Here is a 27,470-nt window from a genome sequence, read left to right on the forward strand (position 1 = left end):
GGATCCCAACAGAGGGAGCGTGCAGATGGAGGCTCCCTGAATGGGTAAGGTGCTGGCTTACAGAGGAGCATGGGAGAATGAAAGTCGTGAAATAGGAAAACCAGAGCTGGTTTAAGTGTTAAAATACACAAAGATAAGACAGGAGGCAGGAACAGGATACAAGCGTAGGCAGCTCAGGAGCAAGATCTGTGGCTGAGACAGCAGCACTTTTCAGTGTCTTGGAACCGATAAAGAGTTTCAGTAATGCATTATCAACAATCAGAAAACAACATGCACTTGGGTCTCCTCAGCATCTGATCTCACGTTCACATTGCCTAGCAGTCTGTGCTAAAAATCTACATCTTTGTGTCAGTGGCTGAACAGAAAGCAAGCGAGGGAGGCAAGTTAAACATTGTGAGCTGGGCAGAAGCTTCTCTCAAGCTGAAAAGCACACTATGATCCCAAACCCCATGGAAACAGTTTCATCTGATAAAGTTCTCAAGATCCCAGATTTGCAGGTAGGGAAGAAGAAAAACAAGCCAGTGACTTCTGTCATGAAAGAAACCCTCCGCAACATCACATCAACAAAGTGGGCAGCTTCAGACTCCAGGGGCTTGCTTATCTTTAAGACAAAACAATATAAAAACGAAGCAGAGTCAGATGCCTACAGACTGCTGCGTTCACATGAAGATATTAAAAGCACTGTACTGCACCAGCCTGAATTGCTCAAACTAAAGACTTTTCAAACAATTAATGGCACTCCTACTACTGGCACCAAAAAGAGATAAATCAGTTTCAGGGGATGAAACTGCATAATAATTGGACATACCATACAAAGCAAAATTGAAAACCGATTTCTCTTCCAGGCTTGAAGCTACTGAAAGCATCGAACTATCAGCTGCTCATTTGTTCCCCCTGCCCCCATTGAAATTACCAAAAGTCAAAAGTTTATTAGGCTATCTACACAAAGTTTAACTACACAAAGTTTAAAATGAAAATTATTTAAAATGAAAATTACAATTTAGAAAGAATTTGTTTTGTGAAGCCATTTTGTTCAAAAGTAGAAACAGTACCCCAAAAGGATGAGACCATTAAGATCTGAAACCAAAGACCCAAAACATTTAATCACTATTACTTAGTCTGCACTGGCTTACGTTCAAACAACAGAAAAAAGTTTGTTGCCTTTTTTCAGAAGCCCAAAAAGGAAACTGTAGTGCCACTTTCACTCCTGCAGTACTCATTACAAACACCCCAAAAATGCATGCCAAGCAGAGGCACATTGCTCTCTAAAGGTCCTCTCTTATCAAACCAAAACAGTTGCTTTTTTGTTTTGTTTACTTTCATCACTACCACCTATTTTGTGAAGTCAAGGTATCTATCCACACTGACGTCAAATACCCACCTATGAACGTTATTTCCTTTGCTTTCTCTGTTCTGGAGAAGAAAACTCAGCATCTTTTGAGGTTTTTTATTAAAATTAACCAATGAAACAAGCAGAATAGGTAACCCAGCCCATATTTTACACATCACACCAGAACAAATGCTCATTTACAAAGCACGTCAATTCTCCTCCTGGTAACAGAGCTAAAACACTTGTCTAGAGGCTTCAGCTCCTTACAAAAGACTTTGGACTCTCCCTGACTATCCTGCCCCATTTCCTTGTTGAAGATATTCATTGTTGACAGGCAGCATTGCAGCTACCTAGTTTTCAGCTCAACATGCACATTTCTAAAAATAAATAAAGCTACGGAAAGTAGATCAGAGATGCAAGTTCCCAGAGAAGTTACTTCAGGTAAGAAAAATGCTGGCAAAACTGAGAGAAAATACTAAAAAGGAAATAAGGCATAGGAATTGAACTTCTTGCATTTGAGTCTCCTGGCATAACTCCACAGACTTAATAATTAGATACTTCTTAGGAACAGAGGAAAGAGCTGCATGCTAAGACCCTCCAGAATATGAAGCCACATGGTACTCACCACACGTGTTGCAATTCACTTCTTGTGTCTGCTATCTGAAATCAGAGGGCAGGAAGTGCTGGGGCATAGGAGCAGCACAGCAGCTAGCCAGTCATATCTGTAATGAATCTGGAAGGCAAAAGAAAACATTTTAGAAAATCTAAAGGCAACAGCTAAAGCTAGCAACTTCCAGTCTTGCTTTATTCTGCTAAGAAATAAAAGCACGGTTTCCAGTTTTCAGTTTAATACAACTTCCATGTGTACTGCAGAAGAAACTGAGCCGAACAGCACTTCTTACAGAAAAAATCTAGTGTTTCTTCTTACCTCCGTGTCTCGGCAAACTAACAGCCTTCTGTGCAATAACATGAACCTCAGTTCAGAAGACAACAGGGTTTTCTTAAAACACAAGTTTCCGTCTCTGGAAATTCTGCCTTTTGTTTTTGGTAAACTGCATTTCCCCACCTTGGGAAACAGGTTCCCAAACACGCAGCAGCATCCCTGGGCTGACTACACCTCCTGCGATGCTCCGGGCAGTTTGGTCAGCACAAGAGGCTTTGTTTGTTTGCGCCTTTTTCCTCAAAAAAAAAAAAAAAAACACCCTCCAGTACACGTAGCCCCTGTGACAAGGAGGTGAAGGTTGAACCGAAATGAAACTGTTCGAAAATATTTCTGGAAAGCTCTGCTTCGAATGAGCAAATACAGGTTACTCTGTTCTGCATTCAAAACTTAGGTGCTTAACTTCCTTTGGAGAAAGAGCATGGGCTGTTCTAACCAAAATCATGATTATAAAAGCAACCTCAAGTTCCAAAAAAGCTGACAGTCCGCTCAAAACAGGCCCCAAAACGCTGCAGTGCCATGTCAGACTCCCTTACACGTGCTGCTCTGCAATGGACTACAAGCAACCAGGCTCCCTAATGTCCAGGGGTATGCAGAGCTAGCACTTTTATTTTCATAACTATCACAGGAGGGAAAGTTTAAGGGTCTATACGGCCCCCTCCATCTGCTTGTTCTGTAGGCACATGGGGAGAACTGGTCCCCCTACGCTGGCCACTGCAGAAGGGGATGTCTGTCACTTGGCCTGCACTCCACGTCAGCCAGGAACGTATTTCTCCCATTTCCAACATCAAGTACAAGATACAAAGTCATCACCGTGCTGCCAGGAGGCACCACTTTGACCAAAGCACACAAGGTTTTGGTCCCCCTCTGCCCTGTACTGTTACAAACCTGTTGTCAGCCCAGCCTCAGTCACGCACACGTTCCTCCAGAGGCGTTCACCACCTCTCTCCTCGAGGAACTACGGGGATTGCTCATTGGCGTTGCACAGGACTTCAGAAGCCCCACTGAGCTCACAGCAGGCGTCGTTATTAATCCTCGCCTACAATTACCCAGCACCAGCTTGTCAAGGAAGCCACCCAGGCGAGGAAAACACAGCGCAGCCCGACCACTCCAGCGCACAGCCATTCCAGTGGAATGAAGAGGCGTGAGGTTGAGTACATCCCCCAATATTTTATTGCAAAGCACGTAAGGCAAACTTCAAGTAGAAGTGTTTTACGTGATTTGACCAGGCCAAAGGCTACAGCAAGGAAGAACCAGCCAAACTCGTCCCAATCCAAGCCCTACAAGAAACAGAAAATTGTGAGTCCTCTATTCACAGCAGAGGAGGGGTTGCAGCGTCCTCCAGTTGCTTGACAAAGTACCGAGCAGCACTCCTGGGCAAAGGGTAGGAGCAGCCCATTAACATGGCCGTCCACATATTTAAACGCTGAGCACCTTTAGCCCAGTGAAGCTTGCTCTTTCACCACCTTGAACGTGCCCTAGTTAAACTTACAAGGAAAACAGAAGCAACGCACTCAAATTCCTAACAGGGATCATTGACCAAAGACTGCCTCGGTATCTCCACATAAATACCAACTTCTACTGAGAACTGGCATCTCCCAACAAGGAAGCTAGACAGGAGACTATTTATAACCTGCTCCACGTCACAGTGATTTACTTTAGGAATAAAACTAAATCATTTCATGCTCTGCTAAGGCTAAAGTTTGAACCAGGGGTTAGACATTATTCACATTCTGCTTGAAGAACGGGAACGCTGGCACAGTACAAAAGAGTCAAAGTACAACGTAAGAAGATCCCCAGCGCAGGTCCATCCCTGCCATTTCCTGCTGGCAAAGCCAAGTTACGAAAACCCGTCCCCACCTCGCACAAGACATTCGCTAACAGACCTTTCGACCTGCAGCACAGCAAACACAGCTCCTCCCGTGTTCACATAACAGCGCCTCCTCGGACGGACTCCAGCCTCCTAGGAGCATTTGAAGCTCAAAAGATGGAGCTCATTTTCCAGCCTTAACCCAGCCACGCACTGACGATGCTGGGCTCACCCAGAAGTCCGCTCTGGAGCGAGATCGCTCAAGCAACGTGTGGAGGACCCCGGAGTAATGGGAGGATCCAGCTCACGGCTGCAACATACGTTAAACCTGGACTAGAAGCCAGCAACCTCGTTCAGCTGTTAAGCGTGGCACAAAATTAAGCCGCCTCTTGGAGTGAGAAAAAGCAATGGTTAACACGCAAGAATATGTGGACAACCCGGTTGGAGCACAAGTTTATTATGGTAATGAGCTCCAGCCTTTCCACGTTCAGAGAGCCTCACGGCCCAAAACCTAAAATTATGCAGAAGACAGGTGAGCGCATCTGTTCTTTATGGGAAGACTGAGGCTGCTACAGAAAGAAGGAATGAGAATGAAAGGCTGTCCAAAACCACAAACAGCAAGACAGACCCCTTCCAGCTTTTGACAGATAATTAAATTTTTGTGTGCTTAATTAGTACCTCCAGACACTTGGCGCACTTCCTGTGACATCTCCTTGATGGCACTAGCTATAGGCCTTAGGCTTGGGGACATACATCTCAGCTTGAAAGCAACAGACCTTGGCTTTGCATGGCCATGCAGAAATAATGCAGAATCCTTCAACCAGGTCGCTCTGGTTCCCACCAAGCAACTGACTTCAGGAAGAGGAAACTTATTTTGGAGTGCCATAAGCAGAGAGATAGGAAGCATTCAGGGATGTGAAACCGTGTCTAGATAACATCATATTGTTCGGGCAAGCCCCATGGACACCCAAACCCCCTTCTAGCTGTCAGTGAGAGGAAGAGGACACACCAGAGGTTTTCAGTATCGCTAGATATTTTTCCCCATTACTTCTCAAAGCAAGGAGCAGTCAAGAAGCCAACTTTGCAGTTTGTTTTAGGTTCAGAGTCAAAACTAACATCCCTGAAGGCACCTCATGAATAGCTGAATTTGCTACCTTAATGTACGTGGCCAGATCTTTCATCTCCTCGTGGGGCCGTGGCAATCTCTGACAGTCAGAACCAAGAGATGAGATTTCCAAAGCGAGTTCAGGGCATACCGCTGACGCCGCTCGGCTCCCAGGGGAGGACCTCGCTTCCGCCAGGGCAGGGAAGATGACTCCACAAAACCCCTCCTTACAGGCGCTCTCGGGAAGCTGGTACACAGACAGGTTTTGGATCTGTTGTACTTTACCTCATTATTCTTTTATTGCCAGTTAGCAGCACAAAGCTCTGGATAACGCTGGAAAAACACACACTTATCTTTAGGCTTCAGGCTTCTACAGCCTTACAAATTAAAGCATGGGAGCAATAGCAAAATTCGGGCCTAATGGATGTACCCCACTCCCAAGTCTTCACACCATCCATCCAGCACTGCAAAAGGGTAGAAAGGCTCCCAGAGGCACTAGGAGGGAGCAAAACCTCAAGGGCAAACACACCGCTCCAGCGCTGGCATCAAGTTTGAACAAGGAGAAATTTGACTGGTCACGTGCAGAATTTGTAGCTCCACAGAAACAAGTGCTTAATTTGAAAAATCACCCATCAGACCTGGATCGACATTCATTTAGGTCAGCAGATTTTTAACCAGAGAGCTCCACACCCACATGGAAAAACACGGCTTCTGTAGGCCACTGCTGGTGCGCAGGAGACTTTTCAGGAGACCTCAATGCTGTTGGACAGTTTGGGCATAAAAACCTGAAACATTTCTATTCCAAGTCAAACATATAAGTGTTCAAAAGCTTTGTCTAGAGAAAGGCTCGCCTTCCCTACTGGAAGACATCATTTCTCTTCACAAGAGCGAGCAATCCGCAGGTACACACCGCGCTCCTGGTCTTTGCCTCGTGGCCCTGTATTACACTCTCCTCTCACACAGGCCTTTAGCCAGAGCATTAAAAGAAAACCTGGGACACTTCAAACAGCAGAGACAAACCCCAGATGTTAAGTTTCAGAACCTGGAAACGTACGGAGGTTTCTGAAGCCTCCACAGGTACGAAGGTCCGGCAGCGGCTGGGGGAAGGCTCGCTGAAGGAGAGCCCAGGAGCGGGGAAAGAAGAGGGCAAGCACGCGTAACGCCTCCACGCACCCCTCCGGCCCCCACTGCGCTTAGCTCTGGGCCTTCCCACCTCAGTCTGGCCTTTTGGCTATTCAGCACAGCCTCCTCGCAGGCATAAAATCCACTGCATAGATTAAATAAGCAGCATTGTGTGCCAGCTATCAGTGAATAATTAGCAAATGTTGCTTATTTATCAGGAGATATTAAAACCTATGCCTAGCGGACATAAAAGCAGAAAAGACTCAAGCCGCACATTAAGGCTGTCTGCCTGCAGAATGTGGAAAGTAGCTGTGTCAAGAAGAAAAATCTTACCTTGTCAGGTATTCTCCTGTCTTTTCACTAGAAATAAATACTTGCATTCAACACCTGGAGAAGAGCTGGGCACGCAGCTCTCAGCCTTAACCACTACACTTGAAGCAAAGCCCCTGTGTGGATTCAGTAATTTGCAAATTCCTCTCTGAATACGCCCCAAAGCTGACATCTACATTTATTCTGCTCAACTGGAGAATAAAAAGTCAGCTTTTATTCTGGCACTGTACTTGGGCAGTGCTCAGAACAGTATTTATCGTCTGACACCTGGGTAAAAACAAGTTTAAAAAAAAACACACTGCTGCTTGCAAAGCCTTGCAAATACCATTCAACTTCTCCCTCTCGATTCCCTCAAGTCTCATGAGTAGCCCACACATTTCAAATGTAGCAGAGTACAGCAAGCAGGTCTCGATCTCAATTTTCCCTTTACAAAAGCAGAACAGCAACCAAAACTTGGTGTTACGCTGCAGCATGCCAAACTGCAATCTCTGCACACACAAGCTGCAGACAACTGCTGAAACCTGCACGTACTTCTAATAGCCTGCGTAGCAGGAAGCCTACATTTTGTTAGCAGCAAAGTGCTGAGGACTTCAAATCTGATGCCAATGGCCTGCATGATGAAAGGGAACAGAACGGTGCCATGAATAAGTCAAGGAGACCATAAAATTCAGAGAAAACACGCAGACAAGTTCAGATAGCCCTGCTTACAGCACGTGAACGTCATGAAAGGAAATTCTTTAAATCTTGAATCATTCAGAGCAGCGCCCTGCTTACTCTAAATTTCATTAAGTGAAGTTTTCACTGCCTATACTTACTTGAGGTGTTCCCGACAGGCAGCTAGACCACACATTTCCAGTGGCAATGAATCATTTGGTATTAGGTGGTTCAGTGACACCTCAGCCTGAGTGGACAAAGATGTTACAGCCTCACGGAAGATGTTCACAAAAATAATTGTGTTTTATCCTTCAGACACCAGCCTCTGCTCCCGAAACCTTGACCTGCTTAACACAGCCTCCAAAGCTGGAAAAATCAAATGGGCAAAGCCCACCCAAGCAGTATTTCACTTCTTGCTTCCAGATGACTTAACCTTTCCCCCAGACAACTGCAGAAGCTGTGCAAGAAACAGGAGTCTGAAAGATGGTGTGTGGCTCCAGGAGAAACAAGAACACACCCGAACACAAAACATCCACTTTTCACTCACACAGAGGCTGCTATGGAGACAGTTAGCTTGACAGCCCTATTCCGATGACAAAAATATACCAGAGTGATAGGTGAGAAGTTAGAACAGGGCTGCCCTCCTTGCCTATAAGGACCCAAATCAACCACAGAGCAGAGAACGAGCCTCCTGTTTGGCTTCCCTGAAGCAGGAGCAGAGGGCCACCAACCAAACCACACCGATTAACGGTCTGAGCGCGAGGCGAGCTCAGAGAAAAGGACTGAAATAGAACACACACCTTGACCAAACACGACGTATATATAGCCAGTTATATTTAGAAGTGGGATTTTGAACTTTCGTTATCTTATCAAAGCAGGCATTAAGGAACACTCTGACCACAGTTGGTCTGAAGTGCCTCCACTCACCTGGCACCTTCCTCTGAAGCACCCAGTACCCAGATCACGCTGTGTGTTACCATTAACCACGTACGTTACCGTGCACATTGCTCAGACTTTGGATTTCCCTCCCCTAGGATCCCTTTCCAGGTTACACAGCCGATACTCTCCTGAAGTTGACAACATCCATACAAGGAGTATTTCCACTCCCCAGTCCCTCCTAGAAAGGGTTGGAAATCCCTCTGAAGTCTAAAAGAAGTCATGTCAAACGGGATTTGTCTTATTACACAAGTTCACACTCCTAGATTTCAATCCCAGCCTAGAACATGCAAGCACATATCTAAAGAAAAATTAAGAATCTCATCTAGTCCAAGTTTTCTTGCAAGATGCCTTTGATTGACACCTGATGATGAGATACTTCAGTTCTTCATGCACTTTTGAAGAAAAGTGTAATCAAGCTGTTAGAGCACCTACCTCTCCTAGCTGTGATGATTTGCTCAACGTTCCCCCACTTCATACGCTGCTTCACCAAGTCATTAACGCTCCTAACATTCTGCAGCATAGCTGCCCGCTCAGCTGATACTCCTCCTGCAGCACAAGCCAGTAACGCACAAGCTGCTATTTGGGGTCTGCTCTCCCTACCTGACAGGCTCAGGCCATGACCATGGCAGAGCACAAAGCTTGTCACGTACTTGGGTGACACCTTCCAGAAGAAGCCCACGAGTCTCCATTCATCAGCACTTGTGCTGCTCCTCAAGAGCTTCGTTCCAGCAGACTTTAGGTTCTCCACAGTTTCTCGTTATCTCTCCTGGTTCTCCTCCTCCACTTGTTGTCTCCTTCTAGTGGAGGCCAACAACACAGTTAACAACTACTAGCCAGCCAGATGGCTTTATTAAGTGCCTATCAGGTTGGAAACTTGTGATACTTCCCTCAATTAAACTCACATAGTTGTGGCTAATGGTAGTTAAAAAAAAATCACATGAGAACATTAAGAGCCTACAAAAATAAATGCGTAATACACTCTAGAAACTGGGGAGATGCCTGCAATATGGAACTCGCACAAAGACGCAACACAATCTTTGAAGACAACTCAAAGCATGCTCCCCACAAAACGCAGCAAACCCAAGCGCTGCAGCAACCCCGAGCAGAACTCCTGCTGGTTTCTCTTATCAGCCTGCTTGTGAAGGAGTCTGCCTCATTACAATAACAGGAGAAAAACAACCCAACCATACCCGGAGAGTTTTGTGCCAGGTTAGAGGCAGAGCAGCTCACAAACAGGTTTGACGAGCACCAGAAGCAGTGCATGGGAAAGGCAGGACCCAAACCTCCACTTCTGGGCACAGCACTGGGAGCCGCAGCCTTCAGGAGCTTTCTGCTCCACCGCTGCACGCTTCAGTCCCGAGCGAGGATTAAGCTCCGCGGGGTTAGTGTCTAGGCGCAAAGCTACATCGACAGCTCCTCAAACGTGCTGAAAAGACCCCAGGCACGTTCTCACTGGTAAACGCACGCTTTGACAGCCCAGTTTCTGATTGGAAGTAGATTTTCAGCAGGCGTGGATCAGGAAGCCGAGAAACCACAAGAGCAATCCCCAGCTGGGCAGCCACGCCACGAGCACCAGCCAAACAGCACTGGTGAAGTGTTGTGATCATCGCTGTGGGGACCTTATGTAATTCGTATGACACAGAGCAGGACATTAGGAGGTGCATGCCTTGCTGGTTATTGTGACGACCCAGTTCTGGGCTATTAGCCCATCACCGCCTGCGAAGGAACGCCTGATTGTCTGCTGCTCACAATCCCACACTAGGCGAGCTGAAGAGAAGCATTATGATCACCTCCTCCCACTCGCTGCACAAAAAAGGTGGAATCTAAAGAATCTTCCCTTTTAAAGTGACCGAGAACTTCTTGTTCAATCACCTAATTTGTCCCTTTCTAAAATTTCTCCAGTTTCAGTTTCTACCCATCCCACCTTGAAATGCCTTTACACATAAACCACAGTATGCTATACGAAATCTCCTCTGCTTATGCACAGACGGGAGAGCTGCAGCTATGTATGGCATGCTGAGAAGCACCTCAAGAGCTCCCCTCTTCTAGGTATCCATAAGCCATCCTCCCAAGCTCTTCGCAAGTATTTTCTCCCCGATATTTCCAAAGAAGGGGGTTCATGAAGCAGGAATAGTTGAACACAACAAGAAATCCTCTGCTGGTGTTCTGTCCCTCCACGACAGCGCGGAGCAGTGAGCTCAGCCAGCTCCTGCAGCAGATCACAGATGCTGGCACGGACATGCCTACCCCGTCCTACCAGCGTTCATCTTGTGGACCGCGGGTTTCTCTGACCACTTTTTGAACACATCTAAGCGAGCAGCCTCCACAGACTCCTAGAACAGTGAGATCCAGAGCTTTGTTGCCTGCTCTTCAAAGAAATGCTTCCAAACTGTAGAGGCTCAGGCATTTCAGACGCTCCGCTGCCTCCAGCTGCCCTTCTCTGTGTTTCCCACTGAAGATGCAACAGGCAGAAACGCAGAACGCAATACGTTTACACAGACATTCACGCACTGAAATTCCTTCAGCGTTACTCAATGACCGTAGTACTTAATCAGATTAAGATTTCATCCCTCCAAAAAATTAAAACAACAACACATACTACCTGTAGCAAGAGACCAGCATGCCAACAACAACCCAGTCAAGGGCAGAGAGAATAGATAAATCCTGTCAGCCCCAAACAGCAAGCCGTGCCCTTGCTAAGGGCTTTGCCCACTCACCTGCAAAGAGTTTCCTTCACAAGCCAAAAAACCACACCACTCACTGCACTCCTGCACCCAATGAAGCACAGCAGACACTCGAAAATCCTGTTCTACTTCCCAGCACCAGCTTCTCCCATTCAGCTGGCAGCGTGCTACCATCTGCAGAGAAGCGTGGCATTTTTCAGGGACGGCAGAAGAGCTCCAGAAACCCCATTATACATTAAGGTAACCTCCTTATTACACTCGTAGGACGAGTTATGAATTTAATTAGAATCAGCTGTAACAAAAAGCTGTTAAGGTGAACACAGAGGATCAGGCAGACGGCACACAGAGCTGGGCAGCTCTGGCACGTGCTGTACCGTGTGGATTTACCTCCTTGTGCAAAGCGAGACCGTCTCACACCCTGACAACTTCTCCCAGAAGCTGGAATAATGCACTGCTTTGTACAGATGAATTTAACCTCACCCTGAATGCAAATATTACCATTCACAGGCTTCGGAAATAGCACCCATATGAAGACACTTTGATTCAACTTCCACTTCCCATCCCTAATCTTCAGCATAGCTGTCAATTGGAAGTGTTCATTACCAAGTAATCCCCACTACACACCACGTCATCCCTGTCCTCTTTGAAGCCTTAATACCCATCGGTGAGGATCACTTTGTACCAGCAGATCACTTGTAGGCCTTCTGAACCGCATCCAGACACGGAATTACTGCCAGCAGCAGCACTGCAAGCAGCAGCCGATTATCCAACACAAAAAGCTTTTCAGCGTCACTGATCCCCAAAGCTCTGTCCACCACAGAAATTCGGCCTTTACATTCTGATTTAGGCATCTATAGATGAGTGGAAAAAGTCCTTGTTGTTACAAGGTCATACCTAGCTTGCTAGAAGACTAAATTTAACCACCTGTGCCTCAGGCAATTCTACTAGTTCTGGGAAGAAAGGGTACTGGTGTTGAGCAGGGGTCCAAGGGTAAATTCCCCGGAAGACGTGACTCCATTTAATTGCAGATGATCTCAAAGCTATTAGCAGGGAGCCCAATCGCAATTCATCGAAAGAGGAGACATTTAAATACTACACAGAACTAGCATCAGGACGCCGCCGCTCCGTTTTAAGGTAGGTTTGTTCAAGTGGCGTAAACTATTACTACGTTCAGTTTTAGATTTGGTAAGAGAGGAGTTCAAGAAGGTTTAACAGATGGGGTTTCAGCACAAATGTATTTTAGAACACCTCCTTAGCAAGCATATTTCCGACTCTAACACGCCATGCACTACAAGCGTAACGCCATGGAAGAGCTGATCAACACAGGGATTTCTCCAAGCTTTTGTAAATGTTACCAGAGACTGACTGAACAGTTTGCGAAGACAAGCTCCAGTTTACCAAAAGGTGTCACAGCAAACGGCTTTGTGACACATTTACTAATTTCCCAAGCCAGAAAGACGAGGATGACTCAGATTCTCCAGCAGCAGCACTAGCTGCGTTGGGTCTTCGGATCAGTATCAGCAGCAAGCCCACGGAAGCATCCCAGCGCTCAAGCGAGGTTCGAAGTCCAGGATCACTGCAAGCGTTTGAGAGAACCTACATTCAAAATGGAAGTTTGAGAGTTTGGTGTGAAGACTTCACTGAGGAATACAACTACGCCGTCTGTCTCAGCCCTGACGACTTCGCAGACCCTGAAGAACCTACTTTGGTGCAAAACACTTGAACAGGAGCATTAGTTCAATCACACTTAATAGAACAAAATTAGGATTACTGAGATCACTGCCCCAAATCAACAAGAACATAAGGTTTCTCGTGCTGGATGTTGAGCACGCAGGGTCCAGCTAGACACCCGTAAGTCACACTCCATTCCCTTGAGTCTTCGAGAACAGGAGTCTGCCTGAACATCCGACCTTCACCCCTGCAGCTCCTTGCACCTGAGCCCACCACTGCAGCACCCCCGGCCAGGAGGGATCCCCAGAGCCTGCCGTAGATCGCGTTGTCTCCTTGCTGTCGGAGCTCTGTTTTCTGCAGAGACCCGAAAGAACGGAACAAGTGGTTCCAGCACACCACGCCCCAAACCATAGATCTCGACAAGCGAAGGCACTCTGGCACACACAGTAACTGCTAACACAAGCGATAAAAAAACACCGAGTACCAGTGCTGTAGCCAGTAAGTCCAGACAAAAACAAAGGGCTGCGTAGTGGTTTGGAGCCTAATACCAGCTTTGAATCTCAACCACTGAATAACATAAATTTCAGCACAGACACTCTGCAGGAGCAGAACACCGCCTAACTCTGATTTACCAGCACTGGTGTTGCATCTATCACCAGTAAAACTGAAGCTTTAGCGTTGCCAACACTGCACAGAGCTTTTTCAGGATTAGAAACCTGTCAAAACCTCTCCAAATAGAGGACAGCTGGGAAGCAATATCAGATGCCTGAGTGGCTGCAGGCCTGATCTCGGCCCCAGGATGATGACCCAAAGAACCTGAGGACCCCCAAACCATCGGACCTGGCACCGATGCTCCGGAGCTCACTAAGCCAGCCAAGGTAATCCACACCCAGCAAGATGAACGTGTAAACAGGCAGCAAGCACTTTCTGGCACGGGGAAGAACCGCACTGCCTGGTGGAAGCACACGGAGCATTTTGGAATTTCCTCACAAAGCATCCAAGAAGTTGCTTAATGCAAGCGCTGCCGCAGTCCCTCCCTCCCATGGCAAAGCAGCGCGGTGCTACCTGGTGCTTCAGCCCTGCCAAAAGCGCTCTGCCGCGGAGCAACAGCAGGAGCCAGCCTCCATCAGCCTCCCGAAGGTGAGACCTTTGAAGTCTAACACACTTGAAAAGAGACAACTACAAAGTGTGCGGTCTCTGCCTCATTAAAGTAAGATGTTACAGGTTAATAAGTTTCATTTGTTCGCTCAAACTTGTTCTCTTAAGATCTAGGAAATAAAACGAAGCTGTAGAAGTCAGCCTTGTGCATTACAAGAACAGTTAGAAGGTACCTAAGGACAGCCAGAGTAGCTAAAGCAGGGTTGCTGCAGGACTTGGAATTAAGCAACTTGCACCAAATTTCAGAGAAGCTGAATTGTTTCATTACACTTGCCAGAACTGTGACTGTCAATGGAACAACTTTATAAGCCACATTTTACAGGACTTCCCCTCATTTTTATATTTTTTAATAGACCTAAATAAACAGAAGTCAAACCTACAAGGAATTCTGACTGACAAGGAATGAAGACTTGAAAACCCAGCAAGACAGACGCTGAGACTGCTACACATCAGAAACTCGCTGAAAAAACACTGTCAAAGATTAGTAACTCAATTCCTATTCCTCTCCTTGCCATGAGCAAGACTAGACATATGCAAACAAATTGCCTGTAGTGTTTTTTCCTGTAGTGTTCTCTATTAATGTGAAAGGGAAAAAAAAAGGCTGCATATGAATGCACCCTCTGATTCCTAACTCAGTGAATGTGCAAAGGAACAGTTTGTTTGTTATTTCTGCAAACAGGACGTTACCCTCATTACAGGTGTAACAAAGGCAAGTATTTGAGAAGAAACTCATGCAGTTTTCAACCTCATAAGCAGGCAAGGTTTACTGCCACCTAAGACAATTTAAATTATGAATTGAGCTCTGCAGCAAATTGCTAAGATGGAAGTTACCGTATTCTGCAACATAAAACGAATAGCTTTGAGAAATACACGCTTCAAGCAGGTTGGCTTCACAGAGTTTAAGTACATTTCTCCTACAACTTCCTTAACCGAACTTTGGCACTAAAACAGTGATTTCTCATGAACTGGGAAAAATAGGAGTTGTTCTGCAGAATACTGCTATTCCAGATATTTCTCAGCTTTATCACAAGCCACAGACTTGTCAGGACTCATCAATATACATTAAAACACACGTAGGGGACAACAACTACTCAAGATATTAATAAATTCTGTGGCCTTCTGTAATGTACCATGTGCTATATGGCCAACTCACCTTAGAAGACTACAGAAACATGACAGCTTCAGAAAAATGACTGCAGATTCAGGACTGCGAAGAAAACTTCACTTTATAAACAGCTGCAATTTTGCCAGCCTAAAGGAATGTCATAATACAATCATAAGGGAGAAAAAGAGGAGCAGGAAAGCAGAGGCAGACAGGAAAACAGTTTCTCCATCTCACAAACGAATACCTCCAATTTCTGCATTAAATGCTAAGAGGAACGCATCCACGCCATTCAATTGTCTTCCACAAAGCACAAACTGTCAGACTAATGTTCTGGGTAGAATTGCTGTCAACTCCTTAGGCTATTAAGTTATTATCCAGAAGAGATTTGCTCACAGACGAGCAAACCAAAACAGAAGATTCAGACAGGTAAGAGACACCCATCCATTTCTCAGAGCGAGCCTCTCTAAATAGATTTTAAAGGAAGAAATAACATATGAAGAGCCAGGAGAAAATGGTGGCGATCTCACCCTGATTAGCAGCGTTTCAGTGCTGGTTTTGTCAACTGCCTTATTTCTATAAGCGGCCTTTCAAAAGGTAGAAGCGTCTGATGAACCAGAAATCTAAGAGACATTTTAGCAAGGCGTTAGAATACCTCCTCCCTCTAAGAGAAAGGTCATGGGGATTTAGTATGAAATATAACAACTAAGGAGGCACAAGTCTGAGATTTTACCTCGCCATAGCATACCCTGCAGGCTGCGCTCTCTACACCACTAGACCCCGAAGCCTCTGGTCTTCTCGGCTCTCTGCAGATCAAGACGACCACGCGATGACCATCATTTCCTCAGTGCCATGAGCCCCGCGTAGCCCCAGGTGGGGGTCTGTCCAGCAGCCGCCTGTTTCTGGAGGAACGCGCTCTTAAATAACGTTGGGAAGGAGCTGCTGGTCGTGGTCCACAGGAGCGAGCGCTGCTGTCATATGAGGAAGGGAAGTTTCTGGGGGCTGAGAATGGGAAGTTGATGACCAAGAGTTCTGTGACAGCATTTTAAAGAACTGCTCCCACACTCAGGCTCCGACTCATTAGGAACCGAGAAGTTTTGGGGAAAATTGGAAGAACGAGAAGTCTGAATTAATCAAAATAGCACCAGGATACTGGCACTCGAAATCAAGATTAAAGACTCCTCTGACACTTCAGCAGAGAGCCAGCAGCTAGAAGAGCACATGTCTGAGGATGATGCAGCTTTTGGGGGAAGAGAAGCTGATTCACAAGAACCTCATCTCCTCGAAAAAATCCTACTGGGATTACGGTTAGTAACATGAAAATCAAAGCTAGAAAAAACAAAAATCAGCATGGTACAAGTGACACGACAGAGTCAGGAACAGAGAGCAATTCAGAGGTATCTGAGCAGCCGCAAACCAGGCAGCCACACCGGGCAAGTCAGAATTGTCCTAAAGAGCAGACTAAATGGACACTGGGCTAATTATATTTTATAAAATGAAGTCATGTCTCAGGAGTAGTTAAGAGTTGTTTTTTTTTTTTTTCCTCCCCTGAAGGAGTGAGAGTACATGAAAGAGGCAGCTGATATATTTCATTAAAAAAAAAAGTATACTAAATAACAAGATCCTTCACCAGAGCTCTTCAGGGAACAAAACTACCGTGGAATAAAAGGAAAAATTCTTCACATATATAAGCAACCGGTTTAAAAAAAAAAATTGGGAAAGAAAAGCATCACTGGTCAGTTCTGTAGCGGAGGGGACTCACCGCAGCACCCTGCTCAACTCTACTGAACTGTGCAAGGGAAGGCAATACCGAGATGACAACATTTGCCACCCTGAATAATTTAACATTATCAGTAAATAAGAGCAATGACTCTAAGGAATTGCAGTAAAACCTCAGGATACGAGTGGGTGATAGAGTCAAAGCACAGCACGCCAGGAACGACGAACTTCAAATATGAAAAGCGACAGAGGGAGCTCAGGCCAATGCCCAGGACCGGGACACCAGGGCTACCGCAGCGTATTCCACAAAAAACAGCAGCACCGCGGCTTTTGATCACTGAGGGACAGGCAGAGTGCCTGTAATTATGAAGACAATAACAGAGAATGAAATACAAATCCACAGCATATGACGTTTTCGAAAGAGACACCAGCTGACGGGATGACCAGCCTCACACCGAGTGCCATCCATCCCCTTGGCAGGAAGGCTGCGGCGTGGCCGGGAGCGAGGAGAAGAGCAAGGAGAGATGTGGAAAGGAAAGTCTGAGCAGAGCAGCACAGCTCAGACAGGACAAGAGACCGCCAGGATGAAAAGCAGCTTCCTACAATCCCAAACGCTGTGGGGAAAGCGAGGAAGGAATTTGTTCTGAATTTGCTTCTTGTCAGTTTTTTATTATTAACTTTTTATTTATTAAACTTATTAAGTTGACAACCTTGTTCTTGTTTTTTGTCCCTTCCTTGTGTGTAGGCTACAGGCTCAGCGTCCAGCTTTGTGCCTCCCTGCAAAAACCACGATGATTCAAAGTGAGTGGGCAGATCTGTGGAAGGGCACTAAATTCAAGTGTTATGACCTCGAAGTTCATGAACTGCTGGAATGAGGAAAAATTAGAGCATTATTTCCCCAGATTAGATCTGCCATGTTTGTGCGCTCCCATCCCTGGGCATCTGCTGCTGGTTCCCAGTTAGCTGGACGCTGGGCCAGATGGATCACCGGTCTCCCCTGGAAGCCCTTTTTCGGGCATCATACAGGACTCCATCTGTTAACCTGAGGACATGCAGTAACCAGTTGTTTCACAAGAGCTGGAATTCAGTTTAAAAGATATCCACCACAAAAAAAGGGTAAATTAGCCTACGGTAGGCAGCAACTGGCCATGGACAAGGCTGCCCTCAGCCAGCTAACAATTCCCCTCGCAGTGCTGTTCTCCAGCCCTGGCTGCTGGATCAGTCTTACCTGAATACTTTGCAACAGTGACTTTGGCACAAAAAGTTGAATTGTTGGCAATACAGAGAGCTGGAACAGCATAAAGCCTCCTACGGAAGAGAAATATAGATAGGACAGGACAGAACAAGGTAAGGGCAGGTGCTTCAGGCTTTGCAAAAAGCTGGACTAGCAACTGGAAGCTCTTTAATCCAAGAGAAAGAGACACGGGATATACGCTTTCTGCTGTGACCTGAGAGCCACCGACCTGAATGAGTGGTGAGAGACACTGGCACAAAGGAATGATCCGTGACACCGCGCGGCATCCCCGTGAGACCTGCCCCCGCACCGCACGCCCTGCTCTGGCCAGTCACGTTCAGGGATTAGTTTAAAGAAACACGTGTGGAGCAGAGATCTGCAGATAATCTGGAAAAAAGCAACTAGGAGGCTGGGGCAGGTGGCTTGGAAATAAGAAGCCAAGAGCAGAGCACTCTTGGAAAAGTGCTGGAGGAAAGGAGAGGTGTTTTCAAAAAGGCAACGCTGGTGCAAAGACAGGGGCACATACCGCCTGGAAATAAGTTTGCCGTAAGAATCCGAAGCGAGTTCTCCACCGTCATGGCCAGAGGAGAGCAGAAGAGTTTTCCCATGCAGAACAACACAGCAGGAAACCCAGACTGGCCTAAACCAGGGCGGGCTTTAGGTAAGCGACTGAAAACACTCTGCTAGGGGGACTCCCAGAGCAAGCTCTCCGCAGGGCTGCGCCTCGTCTTCGCAACCCAACAGCTCTTCCAAAAAAAGAGCAACAAGGAAAAGGCACCAGCTGGGCGCTTTGCTGAGTCCAGAAAAAGCAATTTCAGGGCAAGCAGCATTTGAAGAAACACTTGTACCTAAACAGAGCACAGCTACGTATGCAAGACGCGAGTGTACGGCACCGATTTTGTCACCTGAGGGTCTAATGTTTCATTAGAGTCAGCGCGCTTTTTGCCAAAAGGTTTCCGTGCCACCTGTCCTGGGGTACCACCACGCCGGTAGCAGCAACTTCAGCACCGAGAGCAGATTTTCCTGGTGGTTCCTCACTGGTATCCTCCAAGTTCTCTAGGCACGCCTTTCTTTTTAAACCTCGCTGAAGCGGAATTCCCTTTTGCCGAACGCCCCGACGGTTGCACTGGGGATGCTGACAGCCGCACCTCACCGGCGGTCACCGAGATTCCCCACCGGCAGCACCTCCGGCAGCTCCCCAGGCCTGCCCACGGCGAAGACCTCCGCGCGTCCGCGCACGACGAGAGGAGCCCGCAGGGTAAGAGCAGGGCCCCGCCGCCAGCAGCGCTCCCCTGCGCAGGCAGCGCCTCCAGAACCTGGGCAGCGAGGGGCCGCTCCCCGGCCTCCAGAGCCGTGAGGCGGCGACCCCCTGGCCGCCGGGGCTCAAAGGCGCTCTTTGTGCCTTCGGGACGCGGCCGGGGCAGAGCGCTGCTAACGTCTGGCACGGGCTCGGGAGGGAACAAAGCTTCCCCTTCTCCGCTCGCCCACCGCCGCGGCCAGCGGGATGCCGGCCGGGGGGCGCAGCGCGCGGCCCGGCCCCGGCCCCGGCCCCAGCCCGGGGGGCACGGGGGGGGCTCTGCGGGCGCGGATCGCGGCCGGCAGCCGGGCAGCGGCACAGCCGCTCCCACCCGCGCCGGGTCACGGGTAAAGGAGAGGACCGGGGCCGGGCTCAGCCCCGCGGCTCCGCTGCGCCCGGGCCGCTCGGGGACCGGCGGCGAGCCCCGGGGCAGGGCCGGTGGGAGGGGGGGTGCGGGGGCAGCGGGCGAGACCGGGCCGGGCCCTGCTGGCTGCGGGCACCGCGCCCCCGAGCCCCGGCCCCGGCGCGCACAAAGGAGCCGGCGGAACGCGGGGCGGAACGCGGGGCGAGCCCGGGCCGCCCAGCCCCGGCCACCCCCTGCCCGCCCGCAGCCCCTCGGCGGCGGGGAGCCGAGCGGAGCGCCGGGGAACCCCCCCCCGGCCCCCGGGCCCTACCTGGCGGCGGCGGCGGCGGCGCGGGGCTGGGCCGGGCCGGGCCCGCCGCTGCTCCTCCCTCCGCCGCGCTCGCCGGGGCGGGCGCTGACCCGGAAACGGCCGGCGCGGCCCGGCCCCCCCGGCGGGCACCGCCCTATGGCAGGGAAGCGGCGGGGCCGCCCGGCTCCGCTTCCGGGCCGCGGGGGCGGCGGGCCCGGCCTGGCGACGGCGTGCGGTTGCCATGCGGAAGCGGGCGGCGGGGCCCGGCCGGCAGCGGGGGGGGGAACAAGGGACGGGGAGGGGGCGAAACAAGCGGCCCCCGCGTCTGCCCGGCTCCGTGCGGGCACGCGGGGCTCGATCGGGCTCCCGCAGCACCTGGCGGAGCACCCCCGTGACGCCCGGCCCCGGGAGCCCTGCTGTTGTGGGGTGATTTGGGAGAAGAGCTGGGAGCAGGGGCAGAGAACGAGGGTAAAAGGGCTGAAAAGCGGCTCCCCTCGTGCGCCCAGCGCCAGGGTGGCAGCGGGAGGCCGGCGGGAGGCCGGCTCTCGTCCTGCCCTGGCGGTAACCGGTAACCGTCCCATCCAGAGCGGGACGCGCGGTCCCCCAGGCCTCACGTTTACATAAATCCATAGGAACCGTGCGAGGCAGGGCGCTTTGTGCAGCCCCTTTGCCGTCTGAACCCGCAGCCGCAGTTTCGGCAGCGGGGAGGCCTCGTTCCCGGGAGGAGGCAGGGAAGGCCAGCGGTGGGGCGCAGACACCAGGCACGCCGTGGCACAGCCCGCTAACAGCCGTGTTCCCCTAGGGAATCACAAAACCGCCTGCGAACGCGGGCTGCAGGCAGCTTGGCCCCAACAGCCGTGGCCCTACAGCCGCAGGGTCACACGGCAGCTGGCGGCCCCTTCCCCTCCTCCCCATCTGCCTCCTTGCCGTGGGGACGTCAGCTCCCACACCCAGCGGCCTCCTCCCCGTGCGGCCTCCTTCCAGAGGCAGAAGGTGCTTCCAGCCCGGCCCACGTCGATCACAAAGCGCCATCTGCTCCGTCCCGCTCCCGGCACGAGGGCTCCCCGGCTGTGCTGCCCAAACAAAGACAATTTTGCAGCGTAGGACCTCAAGTTCGATGCGTTACGCCCTTTTCCTTACCTTCTAAACGTCACCCTTTCCTTTTCTCAGCACCGTTTGTGCTTTTTGCAGATGCTTTTGGAGCATCCAGGAGCTCCTCCAGAAGCACGCAGGCCCTCTGCCTGGCAGCAAACCCCACCGGCATCTCCCCATCTCCACGCTGCCCTCCCTGCTCTTTCCCCTGCCTCCCTCTGAGCCCTTTTCCCCTTCCATCCCCACATTGCCGCATCCCCAGGAGCGGCAGTGCAGAGGGAGAAGAGGAATTTGGGCCACCCCAGTGGTGACCAACCCTCTTCCTTGCTTTCTGCAGGCACAGGTTGGTTCGATGGCCCAAAACCCACCAAGGGGGTGGGACCAGCAATGAGATGAGACGATGGTGGGACCACCCAGGGGATGAGGCTGGGCCAACACTACCCCGAGAAGGTCCCGGTGCTCCTTCTAACCGGGGCTGGGGCACCTGGACCTGTCACACGTGGGTGGGCATCCCAGTGGGGGCCCCTCAGGGCAGCTCGGCACTCATCCATGCTCTCTTGGCTGTGACGTTCTCAAGATCAGGGCTCAGAAAACCAAGCCAGACTCTCTGGAGAACACTCCCCACGTCAGAGATGAGAGCAGGTCTGGTGGGGGAGCAGGCTCCCTCCCGTGCCGGGTTTGGGAAACCCGCAGCAATTTAGGCAGCAAAATGGGAGATTTTGGTGACACTGTTACCTGTTGTGAAATGCCGAGTCTCAGGAAACAATCAGCAGCTCCAGTCCCACATCCCGCTGCTTACATGTTCCGCACGTATCACCTACACAGATGCCCCTTTCCTACGTGCCATCAAATCTCTTCACAGCACGGACACTTTTTGGTACAGAAAAGGGCAAAATGTGTGCTGCCCTAACCACTGGCATGGCCCAGTACCTGATAGCTGGAGATGCTGCTGACATCTATTGTCAGTGCGGGGTATTTCTTTTTTGTTTTCTTTGTGGATGTTCATACGTGTGTTAATGAGTTGAGATTAATAAATCAGCCAGTGCTGGGACACAGTAATTGGTTTTACATTTGCTGGCATTTCCCTGCTTGCCCCTATTTTGTTAACTAAATCTTAGAACCTCCTTACGCAGGGCACTCAAGACCACTGGATTTTAGCTGGTTTTGTGTTTTCCTCCTCCCCGCTCCCCCCCCCCCCATTAAAAAAGTAGCAGCGTTCATCTGGATTTAAACAAGAGAGTATTGCTATCAAGTAATCCTTTAAACTTACAACAATTGAGAAGTGGCGTCAGGAACCTGAAACTCCAAAGTGAATACTACCTCACAGTAATCGTAGCAATAATAACACTCAATTTGCAGCTGACGGATTTTCCTAAGAAGTTCTCTAGAAAACAGTGTTTGCCCCAAAGTGCTGGAAGTGCCACAGCATGGGGGAATCTCTGTCATGTGGTGCAGTCACACAAAGCACAGGCACACAGCCAGTTTATCCTCGTCTTGAATTTGTTTTCAACACCATACTATTTCAGCTCTTCAGTGACCTGTGTGTCAGAGCAACCCAGAGGCTGTGCTACTCTTCCCCTGGGACAAACATTAGAACAACACAGTTGGTTTTTAATTCAACCTCACCTTTAACCTCTAGCAGGCCAAACAGCTTGTGAGGGGTGGGAAGGATCCTCTTTCCTCTCAGCAGGGAGAGGACAGGGCTCCTCGCACCAGCACACTGCCGTATCCCACTCTAATTAAGTCACATCCTCTTTTGAGCTCAGAACTTTTTGCAGTAATTTATTTTCCTTTAAAATGCATGAGTACTTGGTGTCTCCCTCCGGTGAAGTGTTCTGAGGCTCTGGCCCCATCCCCAAGCCCATCTTTTCACCCCACTGCTCCCTGGGACGTGCACACACTGTGTTTGTGTACCGGGGTGCGGTACAAGATGTTAGCAAGTGACAACTCCCCTTACACCTCAACTTTTTTTTGTCCCATTCCAAATCCAGATTTCCCCTATTCTGAAAAAGAGGTTGTCATTAACAATTTCTAATTCAATAAAGACATGACAGATGGACTTTCAGAATGCTTCTGTGTATTAGAAAATCAGAGATCTGTGTTTTAAAAACAGAAACAGCATGATCATGCAAGTCTCAGACAAGCGAAAAGCAATTAAAAGATAAGTGCAGGAGTCACTGAGGAAGTCAAGGAACCAAGGTAAAAATTAAAGCAGTGACTCATTCTGAATGCTAAGCTTCAAAAACATATATTAATTTCACAATAATTTTACCGCAATTTTCTTGTGCTCTGTAAAACTTACACTTTTGGTTCTGTTCAACAGCTGGACATAAGCCATAACAACTCTTAAGTTTAGTAACAAATGTAAACAACAAATTTTTAAAAAACTATATACACAGACAGAGGGCGTGATGTGTTATGGAAGTCGGGGTCAGATCACGCCTGCTCTTCTTCAGAGGACGTGCCATCTTCTGCAGGGTCCGGTGGCAGGGGGCGAGCTCTGTAAGAAGTGTTAGCAATGCAAGAGTTAGCAGGACTTGACCAGCAGCTGCTTGCAAGGCTCCAATAATGATAAAAAAAAGTTGCAGAATTGAGTAAGCACAGCTCCTGCTTCTTCCAGAACACCTTGGGAGGATGTACATTGTTTTAGAAGGGGACTGAGTGTTCTCTATAGTGTTTTCAGCACCCAGTCCTAACTCAGGCAAACAAATTGCAAGTGGAAGAGGAGAAAGCTTTGGAGCACTACAGCACAAGCATCTCTCATTTCTCCAAGAGGTAGGAGGCAATTAAAAGTCTTTCTGTTCATTTGCTTTGCGGGGCCTTCAAGATAATTTGGGAGAGCTTCTTACAGGGCCTCCCTAACAGCTTAGGGTTATCTGTATTTGTGAAACACTCAAGTTCTTTGAGAAGAGAACAGAGATATTGTCTTAAAGAATGTTTCACACCATTACCTCTTTCGTCAGTAGCACTGACTACAAGTTGATCTTTGAAGTGTCAGCTAGGTAGAGCAATTGTTTCAGAAACACAGAACTTGCTGGCAGTCCCCAAAGCTTTTCTGAAACAGGGCTGACAGCTCTGGAGACTCGCGCTGCTGCTGCCTTCATGCAAACACAGCCTGTCTGAGCACAGAGAATTTGCCTGAACTACCAATTACCGCACCCATTTTTAGGCACCCCCCCGACATCGTTGGATACCAAAGCTGAGTTTCACCAGAAGAGACTGTTCATAGCGAGACATTATTTCTCCGAGGACACGAAGGTATCGCCCCAGGCGCGGTTCTGCACCTCCCACAGCTTCACCTCATCGCACACCCGCTCGGCAGGGTCTGGCCGGCTGGGTCAGAGCTCTGCAGGAGGACCGAACCCCGGCCCCGTGCAGGATGCGGGTGGGCACCCACCTCCTCCTGCTGGGGCGGTGTGCCCCTGGCCCCGCTCCCTTCACAGGCCAGAGCGCTGCCGAAGGCCTCCGATGCTTGCCGCAGCTGGTTGCTGGGCCTCTGGGCCAGGCTGAGCAGCCCCGGCGGGTCCCCAGGCAGGAGGTGGCAGCCAGCTCTCCTCAGGGCTGCCCTTCCACTGAGGCACAGCCTGGGAGCTGAGGCTAAGTGCTGCCCCACAGACGGCCACCCCCAGGCTGGAGCAGCGTTAGGGCACGCTGCCCTCCGTCCCGGCTCCTCGCACTTCTGGCAGCTCAGCTCTGTCCCAGAGGCAGCATCAGCCTCTCCTGCTCTGCGGGCACTTCCCTTCCTCCCCGTCACTTAATTTAAGGGCACAATCACGCTCTCGCAGTTGTTTCGCAGTCTGTGCTTGGCTTGGAGCAATGATGCTATTGTCTCTCTGTGGGAGGTGTCTGGCAGGAATCGTTATTTTTCCAAACGAAAACTTTGTTCCACCATTTTTTTTTGAACAGTGCAAATTTGGATGAACTGACAGAGGAGAAGGAGTGACACTGCTCCCCGCTGCGACCAGCCCTGATGGCTGTGCTCAGCTGCCAGGCAGTGCCGCCAACACCGGCAAGGGAAGTTTGTTCCCATCCAAGGCACTCGCAGATGTGAAAGCCTTAGCTCCAAACAGTTTGCTGTCTGCCTACAGCATTTTTTAAAAGAAGTCAGAGAGCCACCCTGGCTGGGAGCATGGAAAGCCCCACAACGTGTCACATTTTGGTCCAAGACTGCACTTCGTTTCCAACACCAGACTTCAAGTGGTTCCCAGATGCTTGGCGGGCACACAGGGACCGGGGGGGAGAACTGCTCTGCCTGAGGAAGGATGGCTCTTCGTTTCATCCCACCACGCGTGGAGCCCAGACACTGGGGGGTGGTTTCAGTGGAAGATTGTGCTCCAACAAGTTCATCGTGGTCTCCCTGATGTGAATCTCCCAGCTGCACTCTACAGGCGTGGGCAGGCGAGGGCCTCGCTGTGCCGCCTCTGTTACTTGTGTTATGAAGAGACCTCGCTCCCTTTCTGCAATGTGCCCAATGTTTCAGCAGATGTTGGTTGCAAACACACTCCCTCCCTTTCCAACAGTTATTGCTCCCTTATCTAAAAGTGTTTTTATGTTCACGTTAATGCCTCTTTTCCTAATCGGGCTTTTAGTGTCGTCTTTTTTTTCTTTAATGGTGGATTAATTCCCCATTCCCTTCTCTCTCCTGGTGCTGGCGCACACGGAACAGACCCGTGAGCTAAGAACCATGTGTTATCACTCTGTTTTGGGTGTCTTTTTGTTTGCTTTTCAAAAAGCGGACTATGGCACAAGCTGCAGAGGCCCACCTGCTGTTTATTGCGTTGCCCAAAGCAGCAAGCCCTTTGAAATGCGCGAATGGAAACATAAACACGTATATACGCGTGTATACATGACAAATAGGTTAACAACCGCTGCCTACTGGCCGACAGACCGATCTCTGTGTAGGGGTGGTTTTAGGGAGCCGGGGGCCGGGAGGGGCCCGGAACGGCAGCGCCGCGGCCGCGTTTCCGGGGGGAGCGCCCGGGCGCGGTGCGGCGCCGCTTCCCGGCCCCCCGCAGAAGATGGCGGCGCCCAGCCCGCTGCTGGCCTGGTGCGTCCAGCACCTGCGCGGCGACTTCGGGCTGGACGTGGGCGAGGAGGTCGTGCGGTGAGCGGCCGCGGGAGCCGGCGGGGCCGTGCGGGCTCCGCTCGGCGCCCTCAACCCTTGCCGAGACCCAGCGGGCCCTCCTGCCGCTGCCAGCTGTCACTCGCGGCGCTTCTGGGTCCTCGGTCCCTGCCCTGGGGTCCCCCCGCTCCCCCTCAGCTCCCCCCCCTCCGGCCCGTGGTCCCCTTCAGCTTCCTCGGTTTGTCCTTTGGTCCTCCTGGGTTTTCTCCCCGTTTCCTCTCAGCCTGTGCGGGCCAACACAGACGGGAAATATTGTGCCGCGGGTTGTTCTTGGTTTTGGCGTCCCTTGAGATGTGAGGGCACCGGGAGGTGGCAGGGAGGGGAGAGGGGGGGTGATGCTGGCTCCGTGTGGTTAACCAGGAGCTTGTCGTTGGTTTATTTTTATATATTTATTTATTTATTTTGTGTGTGTTGTACTAGAAGAAGCAATGTCTGAGTGAGAGTTTTTTAGTATTTGGCAGAAGGGGCAGTGGGAATGTCAATTTGGCCAGGAAAGGGGGAAGAAAGATAGCTTGTTCCCCCCTCCTTTTTTTTTTTTTTTTTCAGGGAAAGCCATAAGGGATTTCCCCAAGTGTCTGTCTCAGTATTTCTCTTAGAAAACCTTTTCCTTACCATAAACTACACAGAAACCTGTTACAAAGAGGGGAGATGCATATGGAGGTAGTAGAACTTACAGGATCAGGCTGCCGGTGCCCTCAGAACCAAGGCCCCCTTACCCGTTCCTCTGCATCCTGCCCCCTTGCAGCTACATCTTGTCAATAACAAACGAGGACGAGATCCGGGAGTACGTCGTTGACCTCCTCCAGGGGACCGAGGGGAAGAAGAGTCGGTTTGTAGAAGAACTGCTGTCCAGGTGGCGGAAATCCTCACAGCTGCCTTCTGAGCCCTTACCAGCGTATCGGAAAAAGGATGGTGAGTGGTATGGGGAGGGAGGAATTGCAAAATCAAGTGAGCTTGCCTCAGTTATTCTGTTTATAGAGAATTATTTGCCGTGAATGCCAGTGGCCGATCCTATTTGTGAAGTCAGTTTTCATTCCCCAACTGAACGCGGGGGATCAGGGACGTATTCCTCTTGCTGTCAGTTCCTGAGCCTTTCTTTGTGCTTACGGACTTTTCCAGAGACTTCAGAAGTGCCTCGGGCTGGAGACCAAGCGAAAAAGGGGAAACGCAAAGGCAGGAACAAACAGGAAACACCTGCGTATGTGGAGCCAAGCGCACATGTGGAGGAAGTAAAAACTCCCCTCGACCTGGCCAAGGTGGGTGCAGCTGGTACGTGAGCACCAGCCTTGTGGGGCGGCGCGTCCCAGTGGATGGGGAGGGGCGGCCACTCCGGTGCAGCAGCTCGATTCGAAGCTGACTGCAATCTGGACAGGCAGCGCTCATACTGTGTGCGTGTGTCTGTCTGTATGCGTCCGGGGGTCTTTCACTGCCATGGGGCAGAGAAAAGACCTGGAGAGGGCGAGAGCGGAGTTCTGAAGGTTGTGGAGTTAAAGAATCCATCACGTGGG

At 50.0% G+C, this 27,470-nt stretch overlaps 2 protein-coding genes across 4 annotated transcripts in view; one reads left to right on the plus strand and one right to left on the minus strand.

The window, feature by feature from the left end:
• CSNK1G1 (casein kinase 1 gamma 1) overlaps positions 1 to 19,888 on the minus strand; it is a 154,910-nt gene extending 135,022 nt beyond the window's left edge. Inside the window, exons 1-2 of the mRNA XM_080607395.1 lie at positions 19,770 to 19,888; positions 1,956 to 2,063 (exon numbers count right to left, since the gene is read on the minus strand). The gene's annotated coding sequence lies outside the window, so the exon portion shown is untranslated. The remainder of the gene's footprint in view (positions 1 to 1,955; positions 2,064 to 19,769) is intronic.
• A 5,892-nt stretch (positions 19,889 to 25,780) lies between these two features.
• Positions 25,781 to 27,470, plus strand: part of TRIP4 (thyroid hormone receptor interactor 4) — a 32,349-nt gene continuing 30,659 nt past the window's right edge. The window contains exons 1-3 of one of the 3 annotated variants that reach the window (XM_080607392.1): positions 25,781 to 25,944; positions 26,708 to 26,874; positions 27,082 to 27,218. In XM_080607392.1, the coding sequence (XP_080463518.1) occupies positions 25,859 to 25,944; positions 26,708 to 26,874; positions 27,082 to 27,218 (390 nt within the window). In that variant the 5' untranslated portion in view covers positions 25,781 to 25,858. The remainder of the gene's footprint in view (positions 25,945 to 26,707; positions 26,875 to 27,081; positions 27,219 to 27,470) is intronic. The other 2 variants (XM_080607393.1, XM_080607394.1) reach the window with 2 other exon arrangements.

The sequence above is a fragment of the Anser brachyrhynchus genome (assembly GCF_964034855.1).
Source record: "Anser brachyrhynchus genome assembly, chromosome: 11".
Taxonomy (NCBI): Eukaryota; Metazoa; Chordata; class Aves; order Anseriformes; family Anatidae; genus Anser; species Anser brachyrhynchus.